Source organism: Trichomycterus rosablanca, chromosome 3 (genome assembly GCF_030014385.1).
Source record: "Trichomycterus rosablanca isolate fTriRos1 chromosome 3, fTriRos1.hap1, whole genome shotgun sequence".
Lineage (NCBI taxonomy): Eukaryota > Metazoa > Chordata > Actinopteri > Siluriformes > Trichomycteridae > Trichomycterus > Trichomycterus rosablanca.
In genome coordinates, this window is record NC_085990.1 from 40,756,574 (window position 1) to 40,770,051 (window position 13,478).

Here is a 13,478-nt window from a genome sequence, read left to right on the forward strand (position 1 = left end):
ACAGTGGTACCTTGTAACTCAACGTCCCCTAAACTCAAAACCTTTGAAACTCAACGCCCTTTGTGGAGACATTTGTACCCTTAAACTCAACGTGTTCAGTGTGTTTTTAAAAAATGTATTTATTTCATTTTAAACTATCAATGAACAATCGCTTTGTTTAGCGCTCGGCTTGAGCGGTGAGGTAACACGTCATCAAAGTGTGAATATGAGATGAAACTGCATTTGTTTGAAATAACCGTCAAATCCAGTCTGAAAGCATTCACATGTATCTGTGTTTATCTGGATTTTCCTCACTGTTTCACTTTTAAACTTGTATAGCTTGAGGTTCTGAGAAATCAGCTGTTTATTTCAGTGTTTTTATATTATATTTGTGTTCAGTGTATAAGTGTCAAAAACAACACCATAATTTTACATAAGACTAAAATATATGTAAGTCCATGAGACCATGAAACGCATTAACAGGTTTCTCATACATCCTTATGGGAAAAAAAAAATTGAAACTTAACGTCTTTTAAACTTAACACCACTGCCAGAACCAATTGACGTTGAGTTGCTAGGTACCACTGTATATCAATCCTTCATTGGTCTTTTTGTCAACATGTATTAAATCACTGATCACTATGGTGAGTTTAAAACTACTTTAAAACATTTAATAGCTAAAGGAATTGTTGAACTGTTTACTGGACAAAAGCATGGCTTGCCTTACCCGTACTTTCTGCCTTTAAGTATGCCTGCTCCCTGAAATACACACATTTCTTGTATTACTTTTTTCCCTCTAATTACTTGCTTATTACTGTTTTGTAAATTTTTGTATTTGATTGTAAACTAAAAAAGAATTGTTGCTTGCAATCTTTCTTCTATAGATATTCCTACACCTTTTTGGGGACATACCTTATAATTTCCATCTTGGAAAGGTGAAAGTGATGGCATGGACAGAGTTATAGCAGAAATGCCAGCATGGCAGTCAGTGCTGTGAGCAGATAAAGCCAGTCCATCGGTGACTGTCATTACATTTGGACTCTCTCTCAATGCCTTTGAATATCCATGCCATATAGAGATTGGGCCATGAAATAAACAGAAATAATACTTATAGATTTTCATACTTTTCCCCACCAGATTTATAGTTCACTATAGTTCTTCAGCTAACTAGACTAAATAAATGCAAAAAGAAATTTAAAAAAATGAATTTTTCAAAAGCCTTTTATTTACATTACCAGGTGGTGTTATTAAAATGAAATGTAATTTCGTCCACCATTATATCTCTTCAGAAACATAGCACATGCAAAGATAAGTTGTATTCATACATATCAATTAGTCTAGCAATGCTGACACTTGTCATTGGGATTATATATATGCACTTCATCTTAATTTTTATAACATCTGATAAGTTAGAAAACCATGCAAAGAAAATATATTACAGAATATATCAAAAACAAGAAAAACTGAAAGAAAATTATGAAGATATACACAAATCAAGTACTTAAAAAAACAACATAAACATGGATTTGTGAACCAAAAAAAAAACACTGGCTGAAAACAAATCTTTGCTGATGATGGAAATTTAAAAACAACAAAAAAGCAAGCACACACATCTTATGGGTGGTATTTGTGTTAATTAATATTGATGACCTCAAATTGGTGTAGAATACAGTAGCACACACTGGGTAAATTAAGACAAGGGGAATGCATTTTAAATGAATCACACAACCTAATGATACAGTGAAACTGAAAATTAAAAAAGTTATAAGATATAAAACTTGAATGTCAAAATGTGTCTTAGTGACTGTATAGTCAGTCTTCAACATGAGTCCATTAAATGTGCTTTTTAACCCCAAAAATCCAAATTGTAGATGGTAACGGTAGAGAATGCCCATTCCATGACAGTCAGTTCCTGGTATGATATCCAAAGAAAACTTCAGGGTAACCCTAGCCTCAATTTTTGTGCAAATGATACAGCAGAAGCAACAGAAGAAAGGAGTGAAAACCTCACTGAAGATCTAAAATAAAAAAAAATAGAAAACTATGAGGTAACGAAAAGCAAAAAGATGGCAACAAAAACAAATGTTCAAAACAAAATGGGCACTAAAGATTCGTTCAACGGGAACTAAAAACCTACATACCTGAATGTCTGTAGATGAAGATTGCTGGTAAACTTCTGTTTTAATACTGTCTTCTATTGTTTCATGTTTGGTTCTGAATAATTTCTGTTAAAATATGAACAAAGAAGAGCAGAAAATTCATTGAATTTACTGCAGAATATTATCATTACAAAGCTTTTTCATTAAAGAGCCTGAAAAATATACATTTAATAAACTAATGCAACATACAGCATAAGTGTAAATGTCTGCAACTAAAAAACAGTAGACCTGTGGGCTAAGTGTCATTAAATAAAAGGAAGAAATTGGAATTAAAAAAATACTGTTAATAGAACTTACAAGTACCAACTGTTCAGCATCACATTTAGGTTCTTCCAGATGTTATGAGTGGAGGTAGGGTCAGACATCCTAAATCTTCTTGGAACAATACACCAGGACCACTTGAATGAAATTACTGTTTGTGACTGTTGGATTGTTTCATGGTGGCGAGGGCTGATGGTCAGTTTAACATATGAGGCATGTACCTTCATATCATGGCATTGACATGGCAGTGTAATGTAACAAAGGTCATGTTACATTAAGTGTGCTTTCCTAGTCCAGTGTTAACCTGAAATATCACTTAATGTTTTGCTTTCATACATTCTGCAATATTAACAATTTGCACATCACTACATTCCATGGCGGATAATTACAATTCTCTGTTACCATTAATATACATAAAATAAACATACATAAAAAATAAACATATAAACTTTTTAATAATGTTAGCAGTTGTGGCATATTTTTGGTGCATTGCCTTGATTAATTCAAATAAAGAAAAAAAACATAACATTTTAGTAGAATTGCAGGTTGTAGTAGTAAATTAAAGCATTAGCTGTATGGCTTTTAAATGTTTTATTACACAATTAGTGTTATTTACCATATTAAAAGGTCTTATAAAGTCAGCTGTGCTATTTAAGTTTGACATTATTCTTAAAATTGGAACTTATTTAAAGGCATAAACATTGTAGCAGAAAATAAATTAAATGATGAATTATTGCTGTGGTTAAGCATATATTGTATACTTTTAGGCACCCAAACTACATATATGAGGGGACCCTGCTACCAGTCCCCAATAAGAACATACCAGTAGATTTTGGAATGCACCTTTCTATAGCAAAAAAAAAAAAAAGCAAATCAGATTAATATATATATATATATATATATATATATATATATATATATATATATATATATATATATATATATAAGCTGTAGGGTTTTATATATGACTTTGAGTTAAGAGTCTTGGCAAGTGCATAGTGGGGGGGGGGGGGGGGGGGGGGGGGGGGTGTTGGTGGGTTTGGGTGGGTCAGTATTAAAATCTGCGAGAATAACCGGAGGATGTGTAGGAAGATGAGGAGAAATTCATGCTCAAGCCAGAGCCAGTGGCATCAAAACTGCCTCTTCTTGAGCCTGATCTAGATCCTGTCCTAGATCCAGATCTTGAACCAGCTGCAGACCCAGAACCACTGACATTGTAAGGACTGTAAAGGCCTTTACTAGACTGTGAGCAGGCTTCCAGCAGTCTCAGTCCTGTTCCCTCTTCAACCATGCTTCTGTCCATTGCATCCTTATAGGAAATCTTCAGTTTGGTTTTGGGGCATGTGATGTATTTAGAATAAGAACTTGCATCCCTTAGCTTTTGAGCTGTACGACCATCTATGATGCCTCTCTTGATAGCTTCCTCCAGAGAAACTCTTCCTTCAGCCTCTGGTTCAATAAGGCCACCAGTAAGATACTGCACCTCCAGAAAACGCTGACCAGCCTCATAATAGAGCCAGCCTTTCTTGAGGGCCTGAGCAGCAGACATTTTTGCTTTGGTTTTAGGATCCTCAAAGCCATTAAAGGCCTTCTGTGCTAGGTTGATTCTGTCAACCATTATCCTCTCTATAAGACCCTTGCTGGTTGCTTCTGCAACTGCAAACTTTTCTCCAGTTGTTGGGTCAATTATTCCACCAGTGCAAGCTTGTGCTTCTAGGAGTCTCTGGCCTGTAATACTGTCAACTAAGTTACGATGCATGGCTTCAGTGATTGAAACTTTCTCCAGAGTGTCTGTATCAAGAATTCCTGCCACAGGTCCAGTCTCTTCAGTTGGATCATTCCATATGGTTGTAGGCGTTTTGATTGAGGGTATGGGACTCATTGGATAGGATGAAGTGGATCCAAAGGATGACGAGCGGGAACGAAAGCCACCCATGTTTCCAGACAACATGTCAGCAAATTCGGTAATTGCAAGGTTGCCAGTACGATACTGCTCAAGTGTAGATTGATCAATTAGCCCTCTTGCCAGAGCATCAGCAATGTCATACTGGTGACCTGACCTTCTGTCAATGATTATAGACTTTTCCTCACCATCAGATGATGTAATTGTTATTTCCTCCCATTCACATTCCTGCTCTGCAAGTTCAAGATATGTTTGATGATCAATGAGCCCTTTGCGATAAGCCTCATACACAGACATTTCTCGGCCTGAGTCCGGATCAACAATAACGACTCTGCGTTTGCGAACTGAGGATTTGGATGATGTCTGTTTCTCTCTTTTCTTTTCTTTTAGTGGCAAAAGCAAAAGATTAGTCTCTGGGTCTCGAATACATCTGTCCTTTAGCTGCAGATAGGTTAGATTCTCCTCTGTATTTGGGTCGAAGAAGCCCTTGGTATCATCAGAAGGATCAGAGAGAATGTCATTCATCTCTTCATCAAAGTGGCCTCGGCTGTAGGCATCTTCCACAAGCAATCGGTGACTCTCCTCTGGGTCAATTATTCCTCCAGTGGCAATCTGAGCTTCAAGGAGACGAATGCCATGGTCCTTCAGAATAAGATCTTTTTTCATAGCCTGGAAGAGAGAGATGGTTTTACCGGAGTAAGGATCTTTGTAGCCAGTAACAGCCCGTTCTGCAGACAAGAGCTTGTCTTTGAACTCTGGACCCACAATTCCCATTTTGACAGCTTCAATGACAGTAAGTTTTAAGTTCTTGATCGGGTCAATGATGTATCCTGTAGCTGCTTGAGCCTCCAGCAATTCAAAGGCTGTTCCTGGCCTGATCATGTTCTTTTTCATTGCTTGATATATGGAATGCCGGTCTTTAGTTGTTTCCACAAACACACCAGCAATACATCCCGTTCCTTCAAGGTACTCCTTGAGCCTGGAGTTCATTTCTTCAACTGTCACCAAACCCTCATTAAGCTCTGAAGCTGTTTTTGCATCAATGATATGTGTGCGTAATAATTCTTCCAGTGAGACATCTTTTCTGAGACCCTTTAACACTAGTCTTTTTTCTGCTAAAGGTAGCAGATAAAATCCATCTGTTTCAAATCGGCATCTCTTGAGCAGCTGTGCATACGAGAGTTTTTCATCAGTGATAGGATCCACATATCCCTTAGTTTCATCAGAAAGTTTTTCATACGTTTCCTTGTTGATGTAGCCACGTTGTGTGGCAATATCTGCTGGCAGATGGAAATTATATTCTGGATCTATGATACCTCCCGTGGCTGCCTGAGCCTGAAGCAGCCTCATAGCATAGTCCTCTGGCACCAGATCTTTTTTCATTGCCTGAAAGAGGGATATTATTTTGCCACTGTATGGATCCTTGTATCCAGTGACAGCTCTTTCTGCTGATAAAAGTTTATCATGAAGTTCTGGTCCTACCACTCCTTTACGAACTGCTTCATCAACAGTGAGCATCTCATTTCTTACGGGATCGATGATAAAACCAGTGGCTGCCTGTGCTTCCAAGAGGGAAATGGCATCTTCTGGCTTTATTAGTCCTCTTTTCATTGCTTGGTAAATACTCGCTTTCGTTTTGGGATTAATTGCAACACCAGAAACACTGCCAGTACCATACAAATACTTTCTTACACTCTGCAATTCCATGACCTCACGTATTGTCATTTTCTCCTGCTTCAGCAGGTTGTAGGTATCCAGGTCAATGACACGGGCACTATAGAGTTCTTCAATAGTAATCCGACGTCTGATCGTATTGCACGTCTTAATGTTCTCACCTCTGATAATTTCTCTCTGCTCCATTATTTCAATGATTATAATTATCATTCGCTCTTTAGTAATTTTTCCTGAGCGATATTCATCCAATAGTTTTTTCCTTTCTTCCTCTGGTAGTAGGTTTGAGTTCATGATATCCCAGAGGGACATTGAGCCTTGAGTAAGACCTTCAATTGGGAGGTCAACTGGAGTACTGGATAGATCACTCTGGCTTTGTTCTTCGGTATAAAGGAAAGTCTTTTCCACCACTGTTGGTGACTGTGGTTTAGACAGACGCAAGATGTTTAAGCCTGTCTCTGGGTCAGTCATACATCTGTCTTTCAACTGTTTATATGACACACTTTCATCAGTTTCTGGGTCAAAAAAGGTCTTGTTTATATCTGAGGATTCAGCAATGCTAGTAGCCATTTCCTTGCTGAAATATCCCCGCTGGTATGCCACGTCAATAGGAATTCGATGACTATTGACAGGGTCGATAATGCCTCCAGTGGAAATCTGTGCCTGCAAGAGGGGCACTGCATGCTCTTTGGGTATGAGCTCTTTTTGCATGGCTTGGAACAAGGAGATGATTTTACCGGTGAATGGGTCTTTGTAGCCAGTAACAGCTTTTTCAGCAGTGAGAAGTTTTTCATGAAGCTCGGGTCCCACAAGACCTGCTTTAACTGCATCATCAACCGTGAGAAACTGATTTCTTACAGGATCCACAATGAAACCTGTAGCAGCTTGGGCTTCAAGCAAAGCAATCCCTGTGTTCTGTCTCAAGAGTTTATTTTTCATTGCTTGATAGATGCTAAGTTTCTCCTTTGTAGGTTCATGGTATATTCCAGCAATGCTTTCTGAGCCTTGCAGATACTTATTAACAAAGTTGTTTTTGCTGACTTCATTTGGAGACTTCTTACCTTGTTGAAGCAAGCCATATGTATCTTTATCAATTATGTTAGATTCAAACAGAGACTTAGCTGGGACAGGTGCCCTGAGACCTTTGAAAGCGAACTGCTCTTGTTTCTTGGATTCTTTCTCATCCACAATTGTAATTAAAATCTTTATAATCTTCTCAATTGTCACCTTTCCAGACCTGTACTGCCTCAGCAAATCAAGTCTTTGCTCCTCAGTGAGATATTCAGAGTTGATAATCTCCCAGATGGTAACTTTTCTTCCTTTGAATGGTCCACTTTGAACCTCTACTGTTCCCTGGGTCATGGCTTCCTTGGTCTGTGCCTCAGTGAACTTCTGTTCTTGTTTAGCTTTAATTGCTTGTTCAGACAGGGGTAGAAGCTGAAGTCCAGTCTTTTTGTCAGTGATACATCTCTTTTGAAGCTGCAGATATGTGACATACTCCTGTGTGTTTGGGTCATAGAAACCCTTGATGTCATCTGTTGGGGTACTCAAGACCTTAAGTGTTTCATCATCTAAGTAACCTCGCTTACAGGCGATGTCCTGTGGAATGTGATAGCTTTTAACAGGGTCTATGATGCCTCCTGTGGCCAACTGTGCATCAAGGAATCTGACTCCCTGGTCTTTGTTAATCAATTCTTTTTTCATAGCCTCAAATAAAGAAACGTTTTTTCCAGTGTAAGGATCTCTGTACCCTGTGATAGCTCTCTCTGCAGATAACAGTTTTTCGTGTAACTCAGGACCAACAAGACCTGCCTTTACTGCTTCGTCTACTGTAAGCTTCTGTTTTTTGACAGGGTCAATGATATATCCAGTTGCAGCTTGAGCTTCTAACAGACTTAGGGCAGGCTCTGGTCTCATCATCTCTTTTTTCATAGCCTGGTAGAAGGACATTGTTTCTTTGGTTGAGTCAATGACTACACCTGCAATGCAGTTCGAGCCTTTCAGGGCTTTATGCACAGGCTCAATTTCAGACACCTCTTTGACAGTTGTATTTCCTTTGTGTAGCTTGTTATAGAGGTCTTTGTCAATAACCTTGGATTCAAGTAGCTCTGCTGCAGGAACAGGTGCTCTAATGCCATCAAATTCAAGCTCGTTCTTTTTCTCTTTTTCCTCAGCAACACTGATTATAATCTTGATAATCCTTTCAACTGTAATCTTGCCTGTTTTGTACTGGCGAATTAGATCTTTTCTTTGGTCCTCTGTAAAGTACTCAGAATTAATTATTTCCCAGATTGTAACAGTCTTTCCTTTGAATTTTCCAAACGGCACAGACACAGTTGTCTTACTAAATATGTCTTTGGTTTCTTCATCAGTGAATGTTTTGGCATTCAAAGCAGACTTCTCTGAAATTGGTAGAAGGAGAAATCCTGTTTCAGGATCATTAATGCATCTTTTCATTAACTGCAAGTAGGTGAGATTTTCTTGGGTGTTTGGATCAAAGAATCCTTTTGTGTCATCTGAGGGGTCCTCGAGAACTTTCTTAATCGCGGCATCAAACAGACCTTGCTTATAGGCCGTTTCAACAGTTACACGGTGACTATGGACTGGGTCAATGATTCCTCCGGTTGCAATCTGAGCTTCGAGCAGTCTGATGGCATGGTCTTCCGTAATTAGACCTTTCTTCATGGCTTCAAAGAGTGAAATCTTTGCCTCTGTGTAAGGGTCCTTGTAACCAGTAACAGCTCTCTCAGCAGACAACATTTTGTTATGCAGTTCAGGCCCAATGAGACCCTCCTTCACTGCCTCATTGACAGTTAGCTTCTTGTTATTCATAGGGTCAACAATGTATCCAGAGGCTGCCTGTGCCTCAAGTAATATTAAACCAGTGCCTGATGCAATTTTTTTCTCTTTTATGGCTTGATAGATAGGCATTTTACGGTTGGGATGAACAAGCAAGCCACTAATGCAGTTTCCACCCTTTAAAAATGTCTTAAGCTTTTCTGTCTGGCTAAGCTCTTGCGCTGTGATCTTCCCTTTGGTTAAGCTGTCATAATCCATTTTGCTCAAGAGGCCTACATCTAACAGACGGCTTGCAGGAACCTTTTCACGGATGCCATCAAAAAGTAAGGCAGAGTCTCCATTTCTGCTGTCAACTTCGACACTTTGGCCATTGAAGCCAACAGGTTGGCTCACAATTTCCTGAGTGCGAGATATTTGTTGTTGATGAACGACTTCAAGCTGCTCAAGTTTTTCACGTAGTTTCTTGTTTTCCTCAGCAAGGTGTTTCTCCTGATCAAGCTTTTTTCGTTCTAGGTCTTGCATCTCTTTCAGTCTTCTGCGCATTTCTTCTTCGGCTTCTTGTTGTTTCTTAAGAGCAGCATCCATGGTGGCCTGAAGTTTCTTTTTCTCTGCTTCCATCTGTTTTTGCTGACGCTCTTGTTCGTCCTTAAGAGCTCTGGATTTTTTTACTTCTTCTTCAAACTGGTTTTCCAGCTTCTTTTTATCATCTTCAATTTGCTTTTCCTTCTTTAACAGCATTTCTTTTTCCAAGGTAAATGTTTGATGAAGGATTGTTTTTTCTTGTTCAATTTGTTCCTGCTTAGCATTAACCATCTAGAAAGGAAGAAAAAGATCATTATTATTTCAAATGCAAATTAAATAGATCACCAAAACATTCAAGTAAATGTTCAATCTAATTGTAAATAATAGATTTTTACTAAAAATAACAGTGACAAATAATATAATTTAATTTTTGATTTAGCAATGTTAGTTTTTAGGAAAGGGATTAATGACATAAGCTGCATATTTATACCATGTTTAATTTAATACCTCTTTAGACTTTTTCTGCAAATCTTCAGCGTCTTTTTTCAATTTAGCCTTTTCTCTTTCAAGATCAGCAATTGCTTTGCGTAGATCATCCGCTTCTCTGTCACTGCTTAATCGCTGCACTTCCAGTTTTTCAACAATAGTCATTTTCTCTGTTGTGGCAAGCTTAGTCTCATGAAGACAGGCACTGATTTCATCTGCCTGCTTTTTAAATTTCCTTGCCTCTTTTTCAGCCTTTGTATGGGCATCACTTAACTGAGACACCTGGAGCTTAAGTTTCTCGGCTTCGGCGGCTATCTCTAATTGTCTTCTGCGCTCAGCTTCTAATGATTTTTGGAAGCCCTCTGTTTCTGCTTCGAGTCGTTGCTGCATTAGCTGTTTGTCTTCAAGCAGCTTTTGAGCCTGCTCTTGAGCAAGGTCTTTTTGTCTCTGAAGCATCTCTGCCTCAGCTCTCAGTTTGGACGCTTCCTGAATAGCTTGCATCTTTTCCTTGAGCATTTTTTCAGCAAGGGCCCTTTGCTGAGCAAGGTCAGACTCTGCTATCAGTCTCATGCGTGCTGCCTCCTGAGCCTCTACACTGAGTCTAGCAGCTTCTTCTGCTAACTTTTTCATGTTTTCAGCCTCCTCGGCCAAGAACTTTTGAGTGCTATCTTTGTCCTTTCGCATAAGACGCTGATTTTCTTCTTCAATTTTATACTTGAGTTTGATTAGCTCCTCCATTTGAATCTTTACCTTGAATAGTTCGTCTTCCACTTGGGCCTTCTGTTTAACAGCCTCACTGACCTCATCCTTAAGGCGATGAAGCTCCACATCCAAAAGGGATTTTTGTTTGTCAGTTTCATCCAGCTGAAGTTTTACCTTGGTAAGCTCTTGCTCCACTTGCGACTTCTGCTTAAGAGTATGCTCTACTAATGATTTGTGCTTTGTCATTTCTGCATCAGCTTGTTGCTTTTGTTTCAGGGCAGCAGCCTCTGCCTGAGCACGTATGGTTGCCTCTATCTCAGCCTCCTTTCTCAGTCTCTCAGCATCTTCCTGGGCCTTTGCCTGGCGTGCAGCTTCAACTTCGGCAGCTTGGCGCTGATGTTCAGCGTCCTCTGCTTGTTGACGAAGAAGGGCAGCTTCTTTTTCAGCCTTTTCTTTGGCTTTATTTGCTTCATCTGCAAGTTTTTTAGCTTTTTCATACTCTTCTTGTAGTTTCTTCTGTACAAGACTATCTTCCTTCTGTTGGACAAGGACACTCTGGACTTGCATTTGGGCAGCAGAACATTTCTGAGCTGCCTCTTGTGCAACAAAAATTTGCCTCTCAGCTTCTTTATCAGCATCCTCCTTTTGCTTTTTGGCTTCTTCTGCCTTCTTTTTGAGACGCTCCACCTCCTCCTGGGCAGCCTGTCGTTGTCGTGCTGCTTCCTGCTCTGCCGCAGCAATCTTTTTGACCATTTCCTCAGCTTCTCTCCTCCTGTTCTCTTCCTGCAAGGCCAGTCTACGGAATTTTTCTGCTTCCCCTTCAGCTTGTAGCTTGCTCTTCTGAGTTTCATCTGCAATATTCTTTAGTTTATTTAATTCTAGCTCCAAATCAAGTTTGCCAGACGATGCCTTTTCGAAATTAAGTTTTAAAATGCGAATCTCCTCTTCAACAATTCTTCTTTGTTTGAGAGTTTCATCTACAATTGTTTTCTGTCTTTCTAATTCCATATCAGAAGATTTTTTAAGCAGGTTGATTTTCTCTTCAATGTCTTGTTTGTGTTGGCTAGCCTGATCTTCAAGAGCCTTCCTTTGGTATGCCTCATCTTCTGCTTGCCTTCGGAGGCGCTCATTTTCTGCTTCTTTTTCCTTAAGTGCTATTTCTGCCTCTGTTTTAAGGCGAGTAGCCTCATTGATTGCAGCAAGTTTTTCCTTTAATATTCTTTCAGCTTCTGCTCTTTGTCTGGCAGCTTCCTCTTCAGCTACCTGCCTCTGTCTTTTTGCTTCTTCAGCAATTGCGCGAAGCTTGGCTGCCTCCTCTGCAAGATCCCTCATTTTAGCAGCTTCAGCTTCAATAAGCTGCTTACTTTTTTCAGTGTTAGACATACTCTCCTTCTCAGCTTTGGATTTAAGCTGTATAAGTATGTCCATTTCACTTCTGACTTTTGCCAGTTCATCTTCAAGTTGTTTCCGTTGTTGCACAGCAGCATTTACCTCATTTTTCAAGCGATAAAGCTCATCGTCAAGAAGAGATCTCTGCTGTTCTGCATGTTCAAAGTCAGCCCTTAAACGAATAAGCTCCTGTTCAGCTGAGAGCTTCTGCTGAGCTGTATATTCAGCTAGTTTCCTCTGCCTCTCCAATTCTTCCTCTGCCATATCCTTTTGCTTCAGCGCAGACTCTTCAGCTTTAGCCCGTTTCTTGGTCTCCCGTTCAGCCTCCTCTTTCTGTTTTTCTGCCTCTTCCTGGGCAAGAGACTTTTTGTGAGCTTCTTCCTCAGCCTGAAGCCTTAAGCGAAGGGCCTCATTGGCTTTTTGCCTCCATTTTTCTAGTTCCCTTTCAGCGTCTTCTCTTGCTTTGTCTGCTTCAACCTGCTGCTTTTTCAGGCGTTCTGCTTCCTCTTGCAGTTGGATGACAGTTCCATGCTTCTCTTTAAGTGATTCTTCCAGTTTTGATGTCTTGTCAACAAAAGACATGCGCTTGCTCTCAAGCTCGGCAGTAGCACTTTTCTGTGCCACTTCATGGGCAAGCTTGATCTGTTTGTCTTTCTCAACCTCGGCCTGCTTCATGCGCCTGTCTGCTTCTTCCGCTTGCTTTTGAAGTTGATCAAGGTCCTCCAAGGCCTTCTGCTTTTGTTTAGCAGCCTCTCTTTCTGCTTCAAACTTAAGCTTTAGCTCCTCCTCTGCTTTGCGCTTCTTTAGAGATTCTTCATTCACCTGTTTGCGAAGCTTCTCCGCCTCTTCTTGAGCTGCTTTACGAAGTCTCTCAGCCTCAGCGGCATTGTCCCTGAGCTGCTTTAGCTCCATCTCTGCAGTAGATTTTTGCATTAATGTTGTTTCCAATTGCAGCCTAATAACACGAATCTCCTCTTCTATTTTGACTCTACTCTGAAGGGCCTCCTCCACCTGTTGACTCTTAGCATTGATCTGCTGCTCTGAAAGGGTTTTAAGTTCGTGCAACTCTTGCTGAATATTGTGCTTTTGCTTCTTGGCATCCACAGCAACAAACTCTCTTTTGCTAACTTCTTCTTGCATCATGAGTTTGAGTTCCTGTGCCTCTTTCTCTGCTTTGGCAATGGCTTTCGCATGGGCCTCAGCTAGCTGCTTCTGTTTCTCTAACTCGGCTTGCATTTCAGCCATTTTTTTCCTCTCCTCCTCTTTAAGTTTCTCAGCAGCTTTCTGTATTAGTGAAAGCAAATGGTAAAGAAAATTATGACAATGAGCAAGCATGACAGGATGTTATGGTTAAGGTAGTTTTTAGTTTAAAGAAAGAAATACATACATGACAAATGTTAGGATGAGTTTTTTGTCAAACAAAATGCAATCACAAGGTATAGCAATGTGATACTGTTAATGTATGGATTAATGTATGGAGACCCAAGACAGTTTTTTTCACAACCCCACACAATTTAAAATTTCATGCCGACAAAACATTAGCTTCATGTAAAGACTTGATGTAGTATTTCATAGTTGTACTGATATGTAGTGTAAATCTGAAAATA

General features: G+C 39.7%; 1 protein-coding gene and 1 long non-coding RNA gene across 14 annotated transcripts in view; both read right to left on the reverse strand.

Moving 5' to 3' along the window:
* Nucleotides 1-1,182: 1,182 nt before the first annotated feature.
* LOC134309895 (uncharacterized) lies at nucleotides 1,183-3,255 on the reverse strand. The gene is made up of 3 exons (XR_010011236.1): nucleotides 2,436-3,255; nucleotides 2,121-2,204; nucleotides 1,183-1,997 (listed from the first exon to the last, which is right to left on the reverse strand). It is a non-coding gene; the product is annotated as an uncharacterized LOC134309895 (long non-coding RNA).
* A 172-nt stretch (nucleotides 3,256-3,427) lies between these two features.
* LOC134309894 (plectin-like) overlaps nucleotides 3,428-13,478 on the reverse strand; it is a 127,180-nt gene continuing 117,129 nt past the window's right edge. For 12 of the 13 annotated variants that reach the window (XM_062991319.1, XM_062991320.1, XM_062991308.1 and 9 more), the window contains 2 exons: nucleotides 9,802-13,155; nucleotides 3,428-9,585 (listed from right to left, as the gene is read on the reverse strand). In XM_062991319.1, coding sequence (XP_062847389.1) covers nucleotides 3,454-9,585; nucleotides 9,802-13,155 — 9,486 coding nt within the window. In that variant the 3' untranslated portion in view covers nucleotides 3,428-3,453. The remainder of the gene's footprint in view (nucleotides 9,586-9,801; nucleotides 13,156-13,478) is intronic. The other variant, XM_062991321.1, reaches the window with a different exon arrangement.